Source organism: Mytilus edulis, chromosome 2 (assembly GCF_963676685.1).
Source record: "Mytilus edulis chromosome 2, xbMytEdul2.2, whole genome shotgun sequence".
NCBI lineage: Eukaryota > Metazoa > Mollusca > Bivalvia > Mytilida > Mytilidae > Mytilus > Mytilus edulis.
Window position 1 is genome coordinate 12137732 of NC_092345.1, and position 22597 is coordinate 12160328.

The following is a 22597-nucleotide window of genomic DNA, read 5'->3' on the forward strand; positions in this document are numbered from 1 at the left end:
TGTATACATGTATATGAAATAACACATCCATTCGTTTTTGATGTGTTTTGTCATTTGAATTTGCCATGTGATTATGGACTTTCCGATTAGATTTTCCTCTGAGTTCAGCATTTTTATGATTTTACTCATATTTAATTATTCAGTTGCATTCCCTTTTAAGAAAGACGCGAGGTGCTCCCTTGATATACCATGTCATTTGTTTTGGTCCACTGTTTTAATTTTATTTTAGTAATTTGTGGGGTAATTGTTGACGCATAGCTCTTGGCGTCTAAAACCGAACAGTTTCAACTATTTTCATGATTCATGTAACATATCTGTTTTTGGTTGATTTATTTTTGTACATTTTTCTCGTTTGAATTGATTTACATTTGTCATTTCGGTGCCTTTTATAGCTGAATATGAGGTATGGGCTTTGCTCATTGTTGAAGGCCGTACGGTGACCTATTATGTTATTTTATGTGACATTTTGTCTCCTGAGAAGAGCTTTCTCTTGGCAGTCATACCATATCTTCCTTTTTTTGTTTATCTAAAGCTAAAATAGAATTTTACTTGTATACTAAGTAAGATTCTGTTGTTTAACATGTTGTGCCATTATTTCACAATCAACATATAACAAAGCCATTATAAATCAGTTTGCATTGAGCAGTTTGTGTACAATATTTCATGAAATTATTTATCAGGAAAGGAATGAATTCTATCAAAGTATTGTATTGTAATAGCTGCAAATCATCAATAACTGTGTAAAATTCATTTGTGGGATAAACATGATAACTGTTTACATTGATTTATGTGATAAACACGATAACTGTGTTTACATTGATATGTGATATAACATGATTCATGTGATAAAACATGTTTACATTGATTGATGTGACAAACATGATTACTTTGTTTACATACATTATTGTGAAAAACATGATAACCAAGTTAACATTGATTTATGTGATGAACATGACAATGCAAACAAACATAACTACAAAGTGCAATTGAAGAATTCTGCTCGATTTCGATGCAGGTGCTGGTGATAAATTAGTTTTAAGCTCTTTGGAGCATGATTGAATTCCATGATAGAAATCTGTAACACTAGGGTCATTTAATTTAATTAACCTGTACTTAATGTATAGTCCTACATCTCCGTTCATGCATGTATGATTGTTAATGATTGTTAGTTGGTCTTTACATTTCTCTAAACAGGTATCGTTTGTAGAACAATGATCTTTTACAGCATTTCTCATTTCAGTAAATTCGGGATTTGATAAATTTGTAAATTTTGCTGTTTGACAACCTCTGACTATTGGAGCTTTCAGTTCACATACTGGAATGCTTTTCCAAGATGTACAAAATTTTCGTTTCACATTCCTTGCAGGATAAATTATCAAAAATCCATAGCACATTTCGTCATTTGTACCTTGTCCATAGTAAGTATAATTTAGTTTAGATGTGGTTTTAAACACACAGGTAGTTTTCAATTCATCTCCAGGTTGTACTTCAATTGGGATTTTAAAACTACAACAGAAATAAAATCATACAGCATTGATTTGTAACTCGATTGGTAATTTTGTCTTGATCTTCGAATGAGTAAACTTTTGTTATTTTTAGAGTAGTGCGCCCACTGAATGATTTTTCTGTTATTTCACTTTCCAAAACCACAATTGACCGCTTATCATAGGGTAAAACAATAAAACAGAGAAGCTGAAACTATGTTAACTTCCATCTCGGAAATTGTTATTGCTCAGTCTGCTTCTGTCTGTTGACGTACTAAACAATGAAATCAATGACCATTAAAATCCACAATCAATTTAGATAAAATTAATACAAAATTATTTTTTGAAACATGAATTTGGAAAAAGAAACTTATCTTAAGACTAGTCAAACTTGTAAATCTAACCAAAAATACAAAATGGGGCCATAAACTTGAAGCAAATGAATGCCTGCTGAGAACTAAATGTGGTCTATCAAAGAAGTGTAGATATTGATAAATTAATGGATACTTTTAACGTTTCGAAATGAATCTTTTCCTTGATTATATTTAGATTAATGCTTTGTTTTCAGTGTAACACAAATTGGTCTTTTTCGAAAAACTAAGGATTTTCTTATCCCAGGCATAGATTACTTTAGCTGTATTTGGCACAACTTTTTGGAATTTTGGAATCCGCAATGCTCGTCAACTTTGTACTTGTTTGGCTTCATAAATATTTTGATATGAGCGTCACTGATGAGTCTTATGTAGACGAAACGTGCGTCTGGCGTACTAAATTATAATCATTGTACCTTTGATAACTATTTAACACAGTACACTATTTAACAAGTCTATTCTATTTCACCTTTAAATATCACTGTTCATTTTCAGTTCGAAAATCAAATTTAGATTATAGCAAGTTATTTGTAGTAAGAGACATAAACGATACCTGTGCGTGACTGGTTTATCATAATTATAATGTTCTTCGTTTGTAATATCTTGAATTTTTGTGCCATTACGTATCAACTCTATCTTCTGTTTTTCACCTGTAAATAAACAAGCATTCTGAAACCAAACTTCTTGATATAGTTATATTCCTAAATTGCCATTTATTGGTGGCCTTGTATCCTCGTCTTAAAGGTTAAAACGCACGTGCGGTGATAGTCTTTGCCGCTGCCCTTTACTTTGATACTGTGATACTAATAATTTTAATTATCAAGGGTTTTTAAAGAATTTTTTCAGGAAGGCTGTTAAATTTTCCCATTAATTATCTCAGTGAAGAGAAGAAGTTTAACGCCATTATAGGTTTTCAAGTTTATGCCTCTGTCATCTGTCCCATGGAATGCATCTGGTCAGGGATGTTTGCTTTTTCCATATATTTGTGCAGTATACGTGTAATTTGTAGTTACTTTTAAAATTTCGTTTTGACTGTCCAACTACACAGATGTCAATTGATATGTTTCAAATATTGTAACCATAATCCCGTCCGCTTTTTCTCCTCGTCAACTAAAAGTTAAAACTGATCATGAAAAATCCCCGAATTTACTGTGTATACATTAGCAACACAGCAGATGCCACATGTGACACAGGTTATCACATAAGTAACACGACGGGTGCCACATGTGGAGCAGGATCTGCTTACCCTCTGAAACTACTAGGCCAAATTTAACCAAACTTGGCTACAATCCTCATTGGGTTACGTAGGGGATATGTCCGATGACCTCCGCCTTCCAACCAAGATTGCAGACGCTTAAGTTTTGCCTATTAGTTTAAAACCCCGCTAGAAATAGAGAACATCTGACATGCTAAAATGTTCAGAATGTTGAGGTCAAGCCGTTAAAGACTAGTTTTTAACGACTTCTTATAAAGCTATGGCCCTTGAATTACAAATTTGAACCATTTTGTAATAAATTGTTATAGAACCTTCAAATACTTGAAACGACAAGATTTACAAATAAGTGGTATTGTACAAATCTTCGGTCGACTAATAATTAGAGTTGTTGCCATCTAATGGTTTTTTCCTGGCATTTTCCCCTGTTACCTTGAAAACTGTAATTTACTTTGAAAAGAAAACTTATCGGCAGGAGAAGACAAATATGTCAACATGAATGAAATTGTCAGTTAAATCTTAGTAGAGTTATTCCTATTTTATAAACATCACCCATACATTAGATATAATTTATGAGTGCTTATGAAACAAATTTCCATCCAAGTCACAATTTGTAAAAGTTAACTATTATAGGTCAAAATACGGTTTTCAACATGGAGCCTTTGCTCACACCGAACATCAAGCTATAAAGGGTCCTTAAAAATTACAAGTGTAAAACCGGAAAAACCAACGGTCTAATCTATACAAAAAAAAAGAGAAACAAGAATCCCTTATAACCCACACTAACAAACGACAACCACTGAACGCGAATTAACAAATATAAAAGACTACAACAACATGTCTAAAAACGTAAGAACATTGATATAATTCTAGTTCCTCCAAACTTTCTGGTCATATTTTTATTAATACCCCAGTCCCACTAGTCTACGATCGCACTACGATCTGTGAAAAAATGCAAATTTTGATGATCGTGGTACGATCGTGTAGGTCGCAGTAAGGTCGTACCACGGTCGTGGTAAGGTCTTAATAGTGCGGTGACTGAAGGCAGATTTTTTTTACTTTAATCTCCCCACCGAACACACACCTATGTAATATATCATTGGAAAGAGGAAATCGTGTACTATAATAATATGCCTGTCGTCAAGACTTGATATGGTCACATTTTTTTTAAATTGAGGTTAAAGGTCATAAGTTAAAATCTGTGAAAATTTAGGAGGGTTTCAATTTTGACATTTTGTTATATTTCTAAACTCTACCTAAATACAAATGATACTGTTTTGGCTTTAGTAATGTTTGTTATTATACATAAACCTTAATGATTGAGATTTTGTTTATCAAAAAAAATCATAAAACGACGTTTTATAAACAAAACTTCAAAAATCAAGTTTTTAACCTATAAAATGTTTAGAGTACCTTAACCTTATGACAAATTTCAATTTCAGGTAAACATCAAGTGTCATGCAGGGCAATACTTTGAAATTATTTTTTAAACTATCATATTGGGTGAGGTATCAATCCAAAGCAATAGAACACTACAGTCAAATATGACCTCAAATTGAATTGTCGGATACTTCATGTTTTTTTATAGACTACTCGTTGCTTTTGCTTTGTTTTCACAATTATTACTGCTTCCATAGTATTATCTGTTGTTGTGTATTTTACTCTGGTTTAAATCTATTACATTATAGGTTTTGAACCTATATCCCCCTTTTTTTTTTACCTTGCAACGTACCACAAACTTCAAAAGTATTCCATATAAAAAAAAGAAGATGTGATATGATTGCAAATGACACAAAATGAGACATAAATTAACTTATGATTATAGGTCCTGTACGAACAATAAGTAAAATTCATACTGCATAGTCTTCAATTCCCGAAATAAATAATGTAAAACAAACGAAAAATCTAACGGCCCGATTAATTTACAAAATAAGTAAGAAACAAACAAATAAGTATATAGAAACAAACGACAAACACTGCATTACCTTCTCGTGACTTGAATCTGACACATACAGAATGTGGCGGGGTTTAACTTTTTAAAGGGCGCGCCAACACTCCCCTAACCTGGGTGTACCAGTGCAACAAGCTGTATACCAAATCAACCGTTATCTTCATCATCTTCATTTTCATCAACCGTCACAAGACATGTTTTAATATTTCTACTAATTCCACTCATGGCCACAGGTCTGCACATGAAAGGTTTTGCTCAAAGCAAACACGTTATTTTGAGTTTTTCTTTACAAGTATAGACAAGGTATTGTAGGAAGTCCGAAGACATTTGTTCCTAAAAAAATACCAGCTTCAAACCACCTCTATCAATTCATCCAAGATTAAACAGAGATCTACAAGGGGGTTTAGGAAGGTGTGATGACATCCATATGCCTGTCTGCAAAGATCTGAGGAAACATTTTTCTAGATGTACACACTATCTTCAATTCGCTCAATGTCATAGTTGGCAACACATTAGATAGCGTCGCACTTTACTTTAAGAAGCATAAAATCCATTTGCATTCAATGTTTCAACAAGGTGTTTTGAACCAAACTCATGATACATTTGTAAAGCTAATCCTAAACGAAAAAGAGTAAAACAAAATTGGCCACACAAACGATTGACTAACAATTGCTTAGCATTTACACAATTTCTCTGGTGCGAATTCCTGAGAATAGTCTTGGCTGTATGCAGTTTCATCGAGTAACTATAAAATGAACTGCAATAAATACGAAGGCATTGACTATATTTAAGAAAGAAGAGACAATTCATCCAAAGTTGGGTATTCTTCTTGAGAGTTTCGATGTCTTTTCTAAGTATACTTGCAGAATGAAATATCTATCCGTTATTTGTGTCTATTACCGTTGACATTGCGATTTCGAGGTCAGTTTTCAATTGCCTAACAGTTGATATGGCATCTCAAATAGTTATTTTGCTACTATATGTTATGTTATATTTGCCTTGAACTTGTTGAAGTTGTTTGACAACTGAATTTCTATAGAAATCAATAAGTTTAGACCGCATGTTACAAGTAGAATATTTTAACTGAACTAGAGTCACTCGGAAGAAAAGATCTATATTTATCAAGTAACGGTGTAACGAGAAATGACCATTAAATCGTTGTCAATAGCCAAAATAAAATTAGTAAAAGCAGTATCGTGATCTGCGATATCTGATTCCACGGGTTTGGATTTTATTTTTGTCTTTTTTTGTTTTTAGCAAATGATTTGTAATGCAGCCAAATTAACAGAGAGCTTGAAGTTTAAAAGATGGACGGAAAAAACTATTTCAATTTGAACTTTATCTGACACGGATAAATTATTCTTCATACGCTCATCTGATTCAAACTTCAGTAGTTTTTGATATTTCTAAAATGTTTTGTTGCACCAAAATATACAAGCTCTCCTGTTGAACGACTGCATTCTACAACGCATACAAATACTCGAAGCTGAGAACAACAGTCCAATAATTGTATGTCGTCATTAAAAATCAGATAAGAAGCTTCCTCGCTCTAAAAGAGGGCGCACATATGTTAACTTGTGTAACTTTTGTAGCATGAACGATGATAAACTGCCTGCACGGAGTTCTTCAAATTTACAGCAATCGCATGAAATCACAGACACTTGTTTCTGTCAATATGGGGTTTATTATCCATACCCGTACGGAAAATCACTAAGGTGATTTTTCGTGCGGGTATGGATAGTAAACCCATATTAACAAAAACAAGTGCCTGTGCATGAAACATCTTGATGTTCACCTCATCCAATCTTTTATTTGATGCAGATACAAAAACGACTTCCCTGTATGGGTAAATTGACTCAAACTTCCAGTCGAGTTTTTTTTTTTTTTTGGCATAATAAGCACTGCATAAAATTGAACGACTTTTGTCTTTTCTTTGGACTTAATGGAACAAGTTGCAACGGACTTGACATATCACGGAATATTTACTGAAATAATCCGTCAATTACTTTGATTTTACAATAAGACTTTTCTGACAAGTATATTTGATGTTTTATAACAAAAAAAACATAGAATATAAACATATACAAACAAAGTATGTGGCATATATGTGCACTTTAATTGAAAATATGTGTATAATATAGCGAAAAAGGTAGTAATTTCATATATCAGTTGAGAGCAAATTGTTGACTAATACACAAAATGTGACGGAAGGCAAGAGATTAAGTTCCGTGTTGAAATTGAAGTTTTTAGTCCATTCTTTTTCCATTGATTTCTTAAGGTTTTTTTCATATTTTAGTTCCGAAATTTTTATCACTTATTAGTTTTATGAAATACTATATGCTTAAAATATTATGGGATTTTTTGTATTACTTCTATGAAGAAGAAACTAAAGTTTGTGTCTGAATTTGCAATAAAAATTACCTCAATTTTAAACAGTCCAAACTTCGCAAATTTTATAGATTAGAAGAAAATAAAATACTAAATAGAATATTTTGACATATAAAAATAGCTTCAGGAAAAACTATTTCAATTAAATGAAAGCAAACATACACAATTTTTCATTTTGAAAAAGGGGGGTTGAAACTCTCCAATATACTACTAGTCATTTAAACGACTTTTTAGAAAAATGTGACCGTACGAAATTCTGACGACAGGGCAAAAATTAAAGAAGACATATTTGTCTTTAAGTTAAGACCATTTTTAGCCGTGTGTTATATGGGGAGATTAAACTCGCGATCTAGACGACTTTTTACACTTCTGTCACCGCACTATAAAGATCGTGAAGAGCGTGGCCAACTTTGAACATGTTCAAAACAATCGTGGTGCGGTCGTGGCGAAATTAGGTCGTAGTAGAAGCGTAGTGAGATCGCACTAAGATCGTAGTAAGATCGCAAAGGTCGCTGTACAATCGTAGCGAGAGCGTAGCGAAAGCGTGATTCTATTCGGAGAGATTGCGCTACGATCTCACAGCGACGTTATCACGACCTTACTACGACCATCACGTTCTCACCGCGACCCAACTACGCTTCCATTACGACTTTACCACGCTGTTCACGACCATAGTACGATTCTAGTACGCCCTTGCCGTCCTCATCACGCTCTTCGCACGACCTTACTACGTTCACACTACGACCATCATTTTTATTGTCATTTTCACATAAAACATATATAAAAAACTCCCTAGATTTTGTTTGTCTGAATGTATTTATCCATTTGCTCTAACGGCTCAACCATGCTTCTCGTTTTATATAGATTAGACCGTTGGTTTTTCCCGTTTAAATGGTTTAACATTAGTATTTTTTGGGGCCCTTTATAGCATGCTGTTCGGTGTGAGCCAAGGCTCCGTATTGAAGGCCGTACCTTCGCTTATAATGGTTTACTTTTATAGATTTTTACGTTGATGGAGAGTTGTCTCATTGGCACTCATACCACATCTTCTTATATATATTGACATATCTGTGTCATCTCTGCTATCGTTCACTAAAATATCGTCATTTGAACTTTATGGACCAGCAATAGGTTGTAATCTAGGTTTGATTGGTCGTTCCGCCATCTCTTGATGACAAGTATTATACTACTTATGTGTATAGTATCAGTTTAATTGAAGTCTGGAGCTGGCATGACAGTTAACTGCTAGTAGTCTGTTGTTATTTGTGTATTATTGTCGTTTTGTTTATTTTCTTTAGTCACATCTTCTGACATCAGACTCGGACTTTTCTTGAACTGAATTTTAAAGTGCGTATTGTTATGCGTTTACTTTTCTTCATTGGCTAGAGGTATAGGGGGAGGGTTGAGATCTCACAAACATGTTTAACCCCACTATTTTTGCGCCTGTCCCAAGTCAGGAGCCTCTGGCCTTTGTTACTCTTGTACTATTTTTAATTTTTGTTTCTTGTGTACTATTTGGAGTTTAGTATGGCGTTCATACTTTGCTCCCTCTGCCTCTACATCAACCCCTACCACCACGCCCACGTGTTCTAGTAGATTTTGGTGGCATGACTGTATTTTTTTCCGAGAAATCTCCGTTTCAATCAGAAACAAAAGGAATGGAACTATATTGATATGAAACACGATATTGACTGTATTGCTGAGAACGTAGTACGATCGCGGTATGAACGTAGTATAATCGTGGTAAGAATGTTGCAATCGGATAACTCGTGGTATGGTCGTAGTGAGAACGTGAAGAGCGTAGAAAGATCTTTATAAGCGTAGTGAGGTCGCAGAATAAGCGTGGTGAGAACGTGGTTTAATCGTAACGGGATCGTTGTAGAAGCGTAATTAGGACGTAGTAGTATCGTGAAAGCAACGAAAATTAACATTTAATGCCGCTCATACCGCGACCTCACCACGATCTAAATTTATTTCAGATCGCGGTGAGCGTGGTTCGATCGTGGTCTAGTGGGACTGGGGCTTAAGATTATGCAATGGATTAAATTTCCGTTTGAAAGACAATTACAAATATCAACTTAGTTGAACATTTGTACAAGAAACAGCAACATCAAAACGAAGCATCTTGTAAAAAGTATTAAAATCCATTAAATTATAAAACACTAATCACTCTGCTATAAGGTTTAACTTAGTTCAGTTAACTATACTAAAGAATAAGTTGACCAATGATAACATATAGATTTTGAGAATGCACCGAATTTACACAAGTGGACGTTTCATCTTTACTTGTAAATAGATTGATTGATGGATTGATTAATTGGTATTTAATGCCATTTCTAACACTATTGTGCTTTTCGATGAGGTCAGTTTTTATTGACGGAAAAAGTCTGATTGCCTGGAGAGAACCATCGATCTTCGGTAGGAAAACATAGACATGTAAATAGAAATAATATAGGTCTGAAATTATCAAATATAAACAATCTCCAACACAAAAACTCACCCAAATAATGCATATGATTTCCTGCTGCAGTGACATAGATTGGACCTTTTAACTGCGCTTTGCTACATTGCGACGAGCATGTTCCAACAACTTCCACTTCCGATCTTCCTGGTGGCAATTCAAAATAGCTACTGCCAATCCGCATCACTGCTGCATCATTTGGTCTTAGTTTATTTGTATAATAAAGCGTTAGACCAGAGCTATCGACATAACTATCTTTCAACTCTGGGTTATTCCAGTGAGTCTAAAACAAGTGCTGTTATATTAAACTTTTACCGATCTTAATTTTTCTTCAAAAGATTATAAACATTCTTATATGTATCTATTAAATTTCAGTGGTGAATTATCAACATTACTCAGTTGATGCAAGTAGAAATAGGGGAAATATAAAATGAATTTGTGCAAATTTAAAAACTCCACAAATCAACTATAAACGTATTTGATTATCTATTATTCATACAATATTTGACTAATCACCTGATCACAGGCTAAAAAAGAAATAGAGTAAAATGCACAAATTATCAACCAATCAAACTGCAGGATATTTTTATAAGGTGGAGTTAGAAACATTTACCATCGTACACTTATGCTTTATGTTCTGTGAACAAGACTGTAATGTCCCTTTCCCAAGGTTAATTTTGTTACATAGTGATGATTTTTTTCGTAACCATTCACACCAAACGCTTTCGTTGCACACTATTTAGTTTATCCGATGCTATGCTATGTTCAATCTCTTTTAGCACACATTATTCGGCAGATCTAACAGTGTACGTACTTATACCTGAGGTTAAACACGTGAATGTTCCTTCACACCAATTCTATATTCAAACACTTTTGTTGCACCGTATTTCGACTGCGCAGTACTAACCTGAAGTACAACACGTTTATATCCCTTCACGCCAATTCTAAATCCAAATTCTTTTAACGCACAATGTCCAGCATATCCCACAGTCCATACACTTATAATGTCATTGCAGTCTCTTAGTCCCATCAGACATGGCTCAGGTTTATTTGGGTTGATCTGTTTGACGTAATCTATATATATTTATCATATATTTAGTACAAAATACAGCCATTTTGAATATCTAATAAAGGTTCCTTTTTCAAGTCTGTATCGTCTACCCTGTATCGCATATCCCGTATCGCATAGCTAAACCCGTATCGCATACCCCATATTGCATACCTGGCGTGACGTCATTTGATCTATGAGGTCCAGATGCTGTTCCCACTAAAAAAATGTCCTATCATTTCAACTAGTTTGATATAAATCAGTCATGTTTTTACTTGGTAATATTTTTTTTATTTTTTTTAATTAAAATATGTGGCTGACATGATAGGACAGTATCGTTTACTTTGTGAATTATTTAAATTCATGGTCTAAACTAAAGAGGATAATGAGAATGTAATAAGGTTATAGGAGACATTACGATTTGGATATTCAGCAAATAAAGGAATTGTAAAAATACAGGAAAATCATAATTTCCTTTTCTTGCTTATATTTTCGGACGATTAAAAAAAAAACACCGGATATTCCATGTATCTAATTCTGTTAAAATATATGATAAACAGAGTAATACATGGCAAAATCCGTATCGAATGCTGTGTCACCACTCGACCAATATCAGCCCTCGGGACCTTCGGCCCTCGGGACTGATTTTAGTTTCTTGTGGTGATACAGCATGCGATACGGATATTGCCATGTATTATTCTATGTATATATACAGAAGTTTCATAGTTTATGTAAACATCTTCCAGAACAACTATAGAGGTATATGAATACTGAGATGTATCTTGCTTGTTTGTTTGTCAATAAAATAGATTTAGTTTTTTATGGACAACATGACAAAACTGGTTAAAAGTGTTTTGAAACTTACGGCTTTAGAAAGTATACATCTTAGCTGTGTTTTCTAAAGTAGATGTGAAAACGACCTTAGCTAAGACATATGATTTTTAAAACCTAAATGCGGTATCTGTTCTTCACTGGTCATGTCTGCAATATGGTTCATTCTGAGTGACCATCCGTTAAGCTGACAGGAGGAATGTATGAAAACTTAATTAGGTCTGTCCACTTATCTGTGGAAAGACCTATTGGTTTTATTCTGATTATAATTTTTTCCGCCACATTTTTTTTACAGTGCTTAGTGATTTCGCAAGATGTCGCTTGAACTTTTTGCATTTGATATCCAACAATTATTGCAATTTTGAAACCGACCCTGTGTAGACAAACACCTTTCATTGTAAGAGTAATCCCCTCACAAACTGTTTTTCTTGTGTGCACATCTCCTTCGACAAAATTATTTCACCATCTTTTGCTAGAACCTACGGATCTTAAGAATAATTTTGACTGAAGTGGTCTGGAGACTCCATATGAGAGTTATTTCCCCTTCTGTATTTGAAATAAGTAAAATGTATTTGTAACTGGTAAATCATAAGTGATAGAGACCTCAGTTCATTTGATTTGAGGTCCTTGGTCCAAAAAAATTTGGTAAAGGTCATATTCTAAAGTTTGATTTTGGCTTATTTTCACTTCTTTCCCAAAACCGTCTAAGATATCGACAACATATTTTTACTAAATTGTGTGTTGCCATATGTCGTAATACATACATTTTGGTATACAGAGTACGCTTACATTAAATCAGAATTTTCTCCACTCTTGAATTGTAAAACTATGCGTATGTTGACATAACTCATTAATCATATATAATTAAGACTTAGGGTCTTTTGGTTTGAGGTTCTTGGTTTATGACCTTGAAATTGAGCTCAAGGTCACATTTAATTTGACGTTCTATATTTTGACCTATGTTTTTACCTCATATGTATACACGATAAAGCAATGGCAATTTTTGCAAGCCGTTTGACATTAGAAAAGCGAACCGGAATTGACCTTGTATAAACCGGAAGTATCTATTTTTGCACTTGTTTAATATGAAAATATATAGAACCATATAATTTTGAAATCAGTGTCAAGTAATCATTCAAATAATACTGGAAGTAACATTTTCAAACCAGTATAACAAATCATCTCCCTTATTAAAGAAAAATTGTATAGAAACCATACATTTTTAGAATCAGTGTACAATTAGCTATCTTTTGATGCTGGAAATTACATTTTAAACCAAATTTGAATATTTTCAAATCAAAATAGATCTTTACAGGTGGAACTGACGACCTTCAACAATTTTTAATTGTTATCGATGTTCATTATTAATTATAAGCTATATGTTTGATTGTAATTTCAACGCTGGCAGATAGCTTTGGAAACATTAAGGGGAAGAGTGATACTTCTAGTCACTGGTTTCCTTTTCAATTTAACAGTTTTTTTGCTTTGATTCTTGATTACTCTTATTTTTAAGAAAGATCTACATTGTTTGAACTTTGGCGGGTAGTTGTCTCCAGTCATACCATATCTTCTTGTGTTAATATCATAATGTACATATAAAGCAAAATTAAAGTTATTTTACCTGTAACTTCACACCCAAACAACAACATATGAATTATTTACAATTTAATCCATCAGTTTCTAAATAAAGAAATGCCTGTACCAATTCAGGAATATAACAGTTGTTTTCCATTTCTTTGATGATGTTTAAACTTTTGATTTTAATATTTGATAAGGGACTTTCCGTGTTGAATTTTCCTTAATTGGAGTTCGGTTTTTTGATATTTTACTTTTTTTATAATTGTATCTTTACATCCAAACAACAACATAACAATTTTGTTACCTGTATCTTCACACCCAAACAACAACATATGATGCATTACATAAATATTGTCAATGTAAGGCACACTGGCAATCATGTGAAAGTCTCCATCACTTGGTAAATCAAACGTAGTGCACATGTAGTTAGTCTCTGTGTTTGGTACCTTGGTCTCGGGCATTCGAATCGTAATATTCATTACACCTGAAAAAAGGAAAATAAATCAAAATAAAATTAAACCTAGCATTTTCGTTTTCTGTGAAGTTTGTTCTAATCATTAGTGCCATTGGGTTGCTGTTTCGTAGTAAAGTTGTCCACATCTGAGTCAGTGTTTATAATGCATATGATATCCTTTGCATAAAGCAAAATATAGAACTCTTCGTGCATTAGAGGTTGGAGAGCATGTTTTAAAGAATTGACACACAAATGCCGGGTCTTGCTTGAAATATTAAACTGAAATAATCAGGAAAAAAAGGTTTTTAATTTTTAATTTTGAGCTTCATAGTTCTTGTGTAGAACTGATTTTTTTTTTAAAGTATGTATCTGTTTAAATTTGTTAACTGACATAGTTCTGACAATGTGTATATATAATAATATATGAATCTCAACTCCTATATATTTTATAAATATCATTGGTAAAAAGAAAATACTTGAGACCCTGTATATCTAATATGGGGCTAGTGAGTGTGTTTCATTTTATAACACAGTGAGTAGCAGGGTTACGTCAATTTAAAAAAAACAACATAATGTTGAGTAAAAAAATCATTTACATATTGTTACAAGAATCTCTAATTTAGGATGGAACTGTGAAACTAATTTCAGAGCAATTTTATTATCGATTAGCGCAAAAATAAAAGGTACAAGGAGCGCACAGAAGGAAAAACACAAAAATTAGTTAAATAGGCAAACTCAAAACAATGATACCGGTATCAGAGACATAAAAAAAACACAAGAACATAGGAAAATTTATAAACAAACACAGATCAGCACACTCATCTCTATGCCATTCATAAGGTTACAAGAGCGCAATTATTTGTTTACATTTAACCGGCAAGTTTTATACCCCAGAATAGAATCCTATATGGCTTCTGATTGGTTGATACAGGATTGGAATTACATTTAATCGAAAGCTTATCCAATTAGGTTTAAAAATTGCCGAAAATTATATTCACATTTTACGAAGTATAGAAAATATATTCAATTTCTGCACGTCGGAGCCATTAAAAATATGCCTTTTTCATTAAGCGAAAAAAGTAGGCGATTTTTTTCAACTGCATTTTAAGGCAATTTGAGCCGCATGACCCTATATTTTTTTGTGGTTGTAATGCAACACTGGCATTTCTAGTAACAGGAACTGCCACACGTTTTTCGCTAGTTTGTGTAGTCTTCGAGAAAAAAAATACGGAACACTAGTGGTACCCTATGGAAAATGCATTACGAATAATTGCGCTCTTGTAACCTATAAGATAAGATAAGAATCATAACACGACTTAAGACTTAAAATAACACCGTTACTATGAATGATAGCAACACATCCATGCTAAGATAATACTGACTTGTCTCATGGATGGCTGCACATTTTAGTTCGTCTATATCACAGTCAACCCATGCATTTTGTTTCTTGCATTCCTCACTTTCCCAAGGATCACAAACACCTGTTTTAATACAATGCATTTGGTTTTTAGTCAATATTTTCAATTTTATCATTTAATTCTCCTTTGTCTCCATATACTTAGAAGTTAGAATTATGTAAACTTTGAACAATAAATTTCAAAATGGCAGGATTTATGCTTAAATACTACATTTTTAATGAACATATCATTATTCTTATATCGAATTCGATGTTGCAAAAATACATTGTAAATGAATTAGAAATTCGTTTGCCGAAAGATCATATGCACAATTTTTCAAATGTTTTTATATAATGCTGTTTTAGAGAGTGCCAACCTGGGTGTGTTATATTATTTTGTCTTTGTGGAATTGTCTCTCGTGTCCAAATACAATCAGGGTCACCAAGTTCTTCTCCATTACTCCTTCCATCTTTGTCAGAATCAAGCTGGCATAAAGATTTATTCCACCTCTGGAATCAGATTCATTTAATAAATAATAAAAAGTGAAATGATTGTCAATGATAGGAAAACCCACCAAGTACCACAGAACGTGAAAATAAACAACTTCAGGTCTCCATGTGACCTTCAAAAGTTAGAAACACACATTGAATGGTAAGCTATAAAAGATGTGTAGGCACTTTTGACAAGATCACTCTATGTTTACTGTTATGAATTTAAAAATAGATATGATTAATAACATTTGTAAATAGAATGTCAAATATACCTGCATATGATATCTGGGAATTGATCAGGATATCGTAATTTATATTTTCCCCAATATAGATTTGTTGGTAATTGTGTTGTTTAAAATTGTACATCAAATTGTTATGTATACCTAAATTAGAATATAAGTTAGCGACACAATTTTCTTTTAACAACTTTGTAAGGATGGAGCCAACGATTTCCTTATCATGGTTTTGGGGTTTATATGACTGTGAGAAGTAATTAATGTGATGATAATTTTTTTTATGGCTACGGCAATTTGAAAGTTTACTTCCTTTTTTTTTTAGGATTTTCCCATTTTTAATTAATTTTTACCAATTTTTGGGCTTGTATTAGGGAAAGAAAATTAATCTATTGTTTATACTTACACTAAAGATGAAGTGGACCAATCTAAATAAATCTAACTTGAATGTTTTCAAAAAATTGTTGCTTTTTGGTGTCAAATTGACCATGCATGTTGTCAATTTTGTAAATTTGGGATTTTGCTCTTTTATTATGAACAAAAATAATATCATTTCAACTTTTTTGTGATAACTGATTTATAAAAACACATTAGAATTTTGAAATGAATGCAATTGATATGGGATGTAGATCTTTCTGGTAGAATGATCTCTTTATATTCCTCAACCATTTTCTCAACATTTTGGCTAATGACACTGACCGGCTTGAATAAAAAAAAACACTACTAAAAAACTACTTATTGTATAACCCTACAGAAGGTTAAGTAGGATAAATAACATATTTTAAAAAGTTTCCGGAGCTCCTTGTTATATATTTCGCCTCTCCATTAAAACTTGTAATGTGTTAATTATTACAGATAACCTCTTAAAGCTTCCGTACTTGTCATATCTTTCACCTCTGTTTTAAAGGATGTTCCGTTTTATAAATAACATTATAAAGAATATCCAATATGATAACACGGCCGGAAAGAAGATTATTTAATATTCAATAATCTACACCAACCTTTCCAAGTCGAAGAAAATCCTTCCCGAAATCGTTCAGTGGCCCCTCGCCTCTATCTGCTCTATGTCCAACACCATGCCATATATAATTTGGTTTACATGGATGTGGTAACCTATCTCCATTAGGAATCACATCTTGAAATCTTGGGAAGCCTACTGCTATATTGATCACAATAGTAAGGCCACACAACTTACTGACGAACCTATAATCATAACCAAACATTATGTGTAGCAAATACTTGTTCCTATGAACAGAATACTGCTAAGCAAAATATTGAAAGTACTTCAGTACAAATGTAAAACAAATTTAAGATTGATTTAAAAAAAAAATTACTATACAAAACGGAAATTTAACCATTCCAATGATTCATATTTTACAATTTTACATGTTACATACGTGAGGGTAAATGGTAATGACGCAACACTCTACAATACGAACGATAAGAAAACGCAATTTGAACCACTATGGATATAGCTAGTTCTCCCTGAGTTGAATCAGAACTAGCGAAGAACACAACATTCTTAAGATGTAGAAAAAAAACAACATCAAATACATTCAAATAGAAAAATATCGTAATATTAAACAAATAAACAACAATACAAGAAGCAATGACTATGGATGGACAAGACAGAAGAAGAACAACAAAGACATGCATAATTAACTGGGATATTAAGTCCAAGTTCTAGCCAAGCCATCTGGTAAGACGTGCAAGATCTGCTGTTGATCATTTGCCTGCGAACATATCTTTTTCGTTTAAGTCATGAATACACTGCGTGTTTGGCTATGTCCGCTGACCACTGACCACTGAAATTAATTCAACTTCGTAGAGTAAACCAGTTGCTTACTGTTGACCAACGTCTGCATGCATGTGTGTATCAGAAGACGTCCATAGACCCTGTATCAATAGAGTTGGATATCAAGTAGGACCCGATTTCATTTTCATAATTTGTGATGTTTCGTGTTGCTCGGACATTAGTTTCTATGTTATGTGTTTGTAGCTGTTGTTAGTTTTTTTGGTCATGTTTTTGTCATGTTTTTGTCAATGTTTGTCTCCGACTTGTGAATTTTGATTGTGTCATCGGTTTCTTCGCCTCTAATCTTTCTATCCCAGGAGTTTGTTTCTGACCAGGCTTCCATATATTAACGACTAAATTGACGTCTCATTCTGTCGTTTTCCCGACATGGTAATGCCATAATATTATTATCCTCATCACCATCATGAAACCTCACAAAGCGCTTAACTACAAACTACAAATAACTTGGTGCCCCTGGAAGAGTTATCATTTTAGATAAGAGTAACAGTATGGTATCGAATACGTAAAATTAACGACGTTGATACATCAAATATAAAACATTCATAATAATAAAAACTTACCTAATCAATACGTTGTACATGATGCACTGAAGTTATATATAGTTGCGGTTTACACTTCATAACGCCCAGGGACTTTCCATACTAAGTTAGTATAGAAAGTCCCTGATAACGCGACAACCGGAAATTGTTCATTTTAACTTTTCTGAGAAGACTTAATAAAATGTGTCCAATCCATAAAAAAAATTATCCTCATAATTAAGCTTATAATAAGTTTCTTACATTTTACAACTTTTAAACTTAAGTATCTTTTCTTGTTAATACGTGTAACACGTTAGGCTGTATCACGGCCGACACTCGGCTAACCGAGAGATAGGTCGGTTAATCTATATTGAGTATACGGCTATATGGGCAGTTTGTCTGTTAATCGGGTTGGTTATACGTCTGTTAAGAGTAAAACGCACAATTTAAATGTTAAAATCTATTAAATATACAGATTTTAGGTACATTATAAGAACCAAATCAAAAAAAGAAAAGTGTCTGACAAAATGATATCTATCATGGAACATTTTACAACTGTAAAAACATTTCATAGTCTGCGCAGTTTTCAGTAAAACCAAAAGGCGTCGCGCAAGTATGTAGTATTTATGCTTATACGCATAGCAATTTTTGTAAAAAAGGCGAAACAAACAATTTTAGATATCATTTATAGGACACAAAATCGTACTTTGGTTCTAAAATATAAATTGATATTAGTAAATATTTCATAATTGTAATATAACGTGAGTAATACCACCTTTTAGTGAACATTATGGGAATAAAGTCTGTTAATGGGTTGGACAATTGAAATTGTGTCAGTTAAGAGTTATTTAGCCACGACAATAGTTGTGCTACATTTATATTTTCCCTTTGAAAAAGTTAAGAATGCCGGAGATGCTCTTGAGTAAAAAAAAATGACAATACGCTGCAACAGTATCCTTCTAGTAAGAGCATTTTTATTTTGACTTCCTTTGCATTTTATCAAAGGGTATGTCACTTCAATATAGCGTGATATGAATTGCCTGCTGGAATATGCATGAATCTATTATTAACGTTTTCTTCAGCCTTAATTTTTGTGTCTGTTCAAAGTATCACGTTCTCAAATCCGTCCGAAAGTGTCTTTCTATTACAACACAGGGTACATATAACGGGTTGTAGTTCTTATATGCACGTGATACTTGTCACTGGACGTTTAACTCTAAATCGTCAGCATCATCCAATTGGTTCTTTTCTTCTATTACTAAATCATCTGTTGTTTACAAATCAGTCTAAAGAAGTAAATGGAAAGGAGCGAATGCAGCTTTTAATTCATTTTATTCCGTTTAGTTCCATTCTACATAAGTGCAGAGGAGAACTGCAGTTGTCCGCATGTAAACTTTTAGCATTTATTACCAATATGAGTACATAGCAATCCGTTACTGTTTCAACACCCAGGGGTGTTTCATGTCTTTATTCTAAAACAGTATTATTTTTTCTATCTTTTTTAGTAATGTATCAATTTCTACTGTCCTTATCTATTATTCTACATTCTGTGTCTCCATCCAGATTCTCGTGTATCCCATGAGGGTCTGGATTGGGGTTGTTGTTTATTTCTATGTTCTTTAAATTGTCTGTTACTTTTCTCTACTTTTTCTCGTCTGGCGTATTGAATTATAATCCTGGTACCTTTGATAACTAATTATCTCTGATTTATATACTGGTTACCAATGTAGATACAAATAAGTGTCATTCATGACAACCTAAACAGAATCCACATGATATATGCGACAATTCTTGGATGAAATCAATATGTATAGATTATAACATGCCTTTTTCTATATTTGCCCTGGTATCATCCCGAGACTCGAGGCTTTAGCCGAGGGCCGATATGGGTCGAGGGATGATACCAGGGCCAATATGGAAAAACATGTTATTCTTTAAGCTATTTATCACATATTTAAGTTTTGAAGAAAAGAGAAGAAAAAAAACTCAATTATAACAATTTAATGAAACATAACAGGTAAATCTTAAAAATGTTCAAAAAAGTTTTATCACATTTTCAAATTTAGTTTTTATCATTTACTCCATAGAAATTAATTGTCACATTTCCACTTATTTCGGAATATGGCATTTGCTCAACAAAGTCTACCGTATCGCATTCCTCCTGTCCAATGCGATTATCATTAAACGAGCACCGTCATTGTTCGCCATTGTCGTTAAGGACGCAATGACGTCACGTCATATGGAATCAGGGCACAATATACTCTTTTTTTCTCCAACAATTTTGAGGTTATTGCATATGCAAAACCCAACGTATCCGTAACAAATATGTGATAATATATAAATAATTCGATGTGTACCGATCTGCTCTATCACCCTCTCAGCTATGTGATATTTAATTTATTATACTGAATGTCCTATCATCATTTTCTTTAACAGATGAATTTTATTTTAAAGTGTTTTCTATGTAGTGAGCGTAACGGGTATTTGAAAAATCATCAGAAGTGAAGTAAATAGACAATTGTAGTGCATTGATGTGACATATCAACGATACAAGGATTCGGCCAAAAACTGGGAAAAGCTCTGCTATCAAGAAAAAAAATATTTTCAATTGTTGTTATTTTGTTATTGTTATTTATTTTATTTAAACTTTGGGTAAATATCCCTTTCAAAAGGCCTCATATCTGGCTGAGAAATATACATCACAATGAACATGATGAAATGTACATCACCTGTTGAAACCAATCGATGGTGAACGAATGCGTTTAATATCAACAATAAGCATAACACAAAATGATTTATAGGTTTTAAAGTACAATTGAAATATGTTTTTCCAACAATTGTAAAAGAAATGTTTGAGTCGTTCCACGCTTCGTTGTATAGTAAATTAGAACTTTAAGCATTATCTATAAAATAACTTGATGTAGATTCAATTCATTGTCGTTTAAACTGCCGATTTTGATTGGTCTAGCCGAGAGGTTGACATTCCAAAAAGTTGTCACCCGCTCAGCCATGTGATAGAGTAAATTAACACCCTCGTATCCGCCAATCAAAATATGGCATTTTAACATGAAGTATAATAATACTTTAATATTAAACTTTTTTTTATATCAGTTTTCAATATTCATTGCCTAGATTGTTCATTGTTCATGTCAGTGTTTCCGTATATATTATGTTTCATTGCTCATGTGTTGTTTCCGTATATTTTAGCCACTCGTCTTGAGCCTACCCGTTTGATCCGATAACACCCCATACAGCAATAAAACTATACTATTATTGCCATTCATAACTCTTAACAGACCAATTAACAGACCGGGTTTTATACATCCGACCCATTAACAGACCAGGTTTTAAATAAAGATTGATTTATGTCACCAAAATACAGATTTTTGTGTAGATTTTTCACACAATGAAATTAATTTGGTTGACAAACATAATGCCTGTCTTTTTTCGATGTTCAAAATATCGCATTCAAGTAAATTCAACCAACGTGTCTTTTTGTGTACATTTTGTGTGTGTAAAATGTGTATAAATTTATTGATAGTATTAAACACGCCTTTTCTTTTTATTGATCGTACATCGAAGCTAGAAAAATAACCATTACACCACTGGATTCAGTACATTGAATTGTTTTGTTAGACATGAATAATGTTTATGATAAACATATATTTAAAAAGTTATACAATGAAACATGCAGAATTTTCAATGATTTCCTCGATAACATCTGTTTAACAGACTTTAGCCAACCCGATTAACAGACCAACCGCCGATATAGCCACATACTCAATATAGATTAACCGACCAATCTCTCGGTTAGCCGAGTGTCGGCCGTGTGTATGTGACAAATCATTGTCACTGTTTAATGTTAATAAAATAATGTATGTATTATTTTCACATTCATGTTATATTTTTTTTAATAGGGTTCCTAAATTTGGTATTTTGTTATCCCTGTATGTAAATGAATATTTGTGTAGGAAATTGTACAATGACAAGGGAGAGGGGATATAAATGTAAACACAAATCTACTGCTGAAAAAGGTCTTTTTTTCATGTCAACTATATACCAATGGTTTTAAAATGAGATGTAAAGTGCAATGGGTAAAAAAAAATCGTTTTTCGATTATGGGTCTAACTTTTCAGTTGAAGAAGAATGAAAGTCATTGGTAAAGATGTTGAACAGTCAACTAGAACAATGTTCGCATAATTATGATAATACTTGTGAACCTTCTTGTAATATGCTTATGATTGAACAAGCTTATTTTAAAGTGTCTAACGACTGAAGATAGAGCAAAGGAGTAGGTCCAGTAAGACCCCTTTTCGGCCCCAAAATATAGCAGTTTTTTAAAATTGTTAAAATGTAAACTTTT

The 22597-nt window shown here is 33.0% G+C and overlaps 1 protein-coding gene across 2 annotated transcripts; it reads right to left on the bottom strand.

Moving 5' to 3' along the window:
* Positions 1-772: 772 nt before the first annotated feature.
* Positions 773-22088, bottom strand: LOC139511467 (tyramine beta-hydroxylase-like). Of its 2 annotated transcripts, none has more exons than XM_071298237.1 (10): positions 22061-22088; positions 18277-18552; positions 16902-17103; positions 15553-15685; positions 15162-15260; positions 13630-13809; positions 10776-10942; positions 9908-10151; positions 2409-2505; positions 773-1506 (listed from the first exon to the last, which is right to left on the bottom strand). In XM_071298237.1, exons 2-10 carry the CDS (start codon positions 18294-18296, stop codon positions 939-941), a joined length of 1710 nt encoding a protein of 569 aa, XP_071154338.1. In that variant the 5' UTR covers positions 18297-18552; positions 22061-22088; the 3' UTR covers positions 773-938. The 2 variants fall into 2 exon arrangements, with proteins under 2 accessions (XP_071154338.1, XP_071154340.1); XM_071298239.1 differs by having other exon boundaries at positions 18496-18552; positions 22061-22086.
* Positions 22089-22597: the final 509 nt, after the last annotated feature.

Excerpts from the sequence above, each read along its gene's own strand:
- LOC139511467 (XM_071298237.1), bottom strand. The coding sequence starts at position 18,296 with ATGTACAACGTATTGATTAG. Across the intron at positions 2,506-9,907 it reads AAATCATATGCATTATTTGG|GTGAAAAACAGAAGATAGAG; the intron begins GTGAGTTTTTGT and ends GTTTATTTACAG. Across the intron at positions 1,507-2,408 it reads GATAAACCAGTCACGCACAG|TTTTAAAATCCCAATTGAAG; the intron begins GTATCGTTTATG and ends TTTCTGTTGTAG.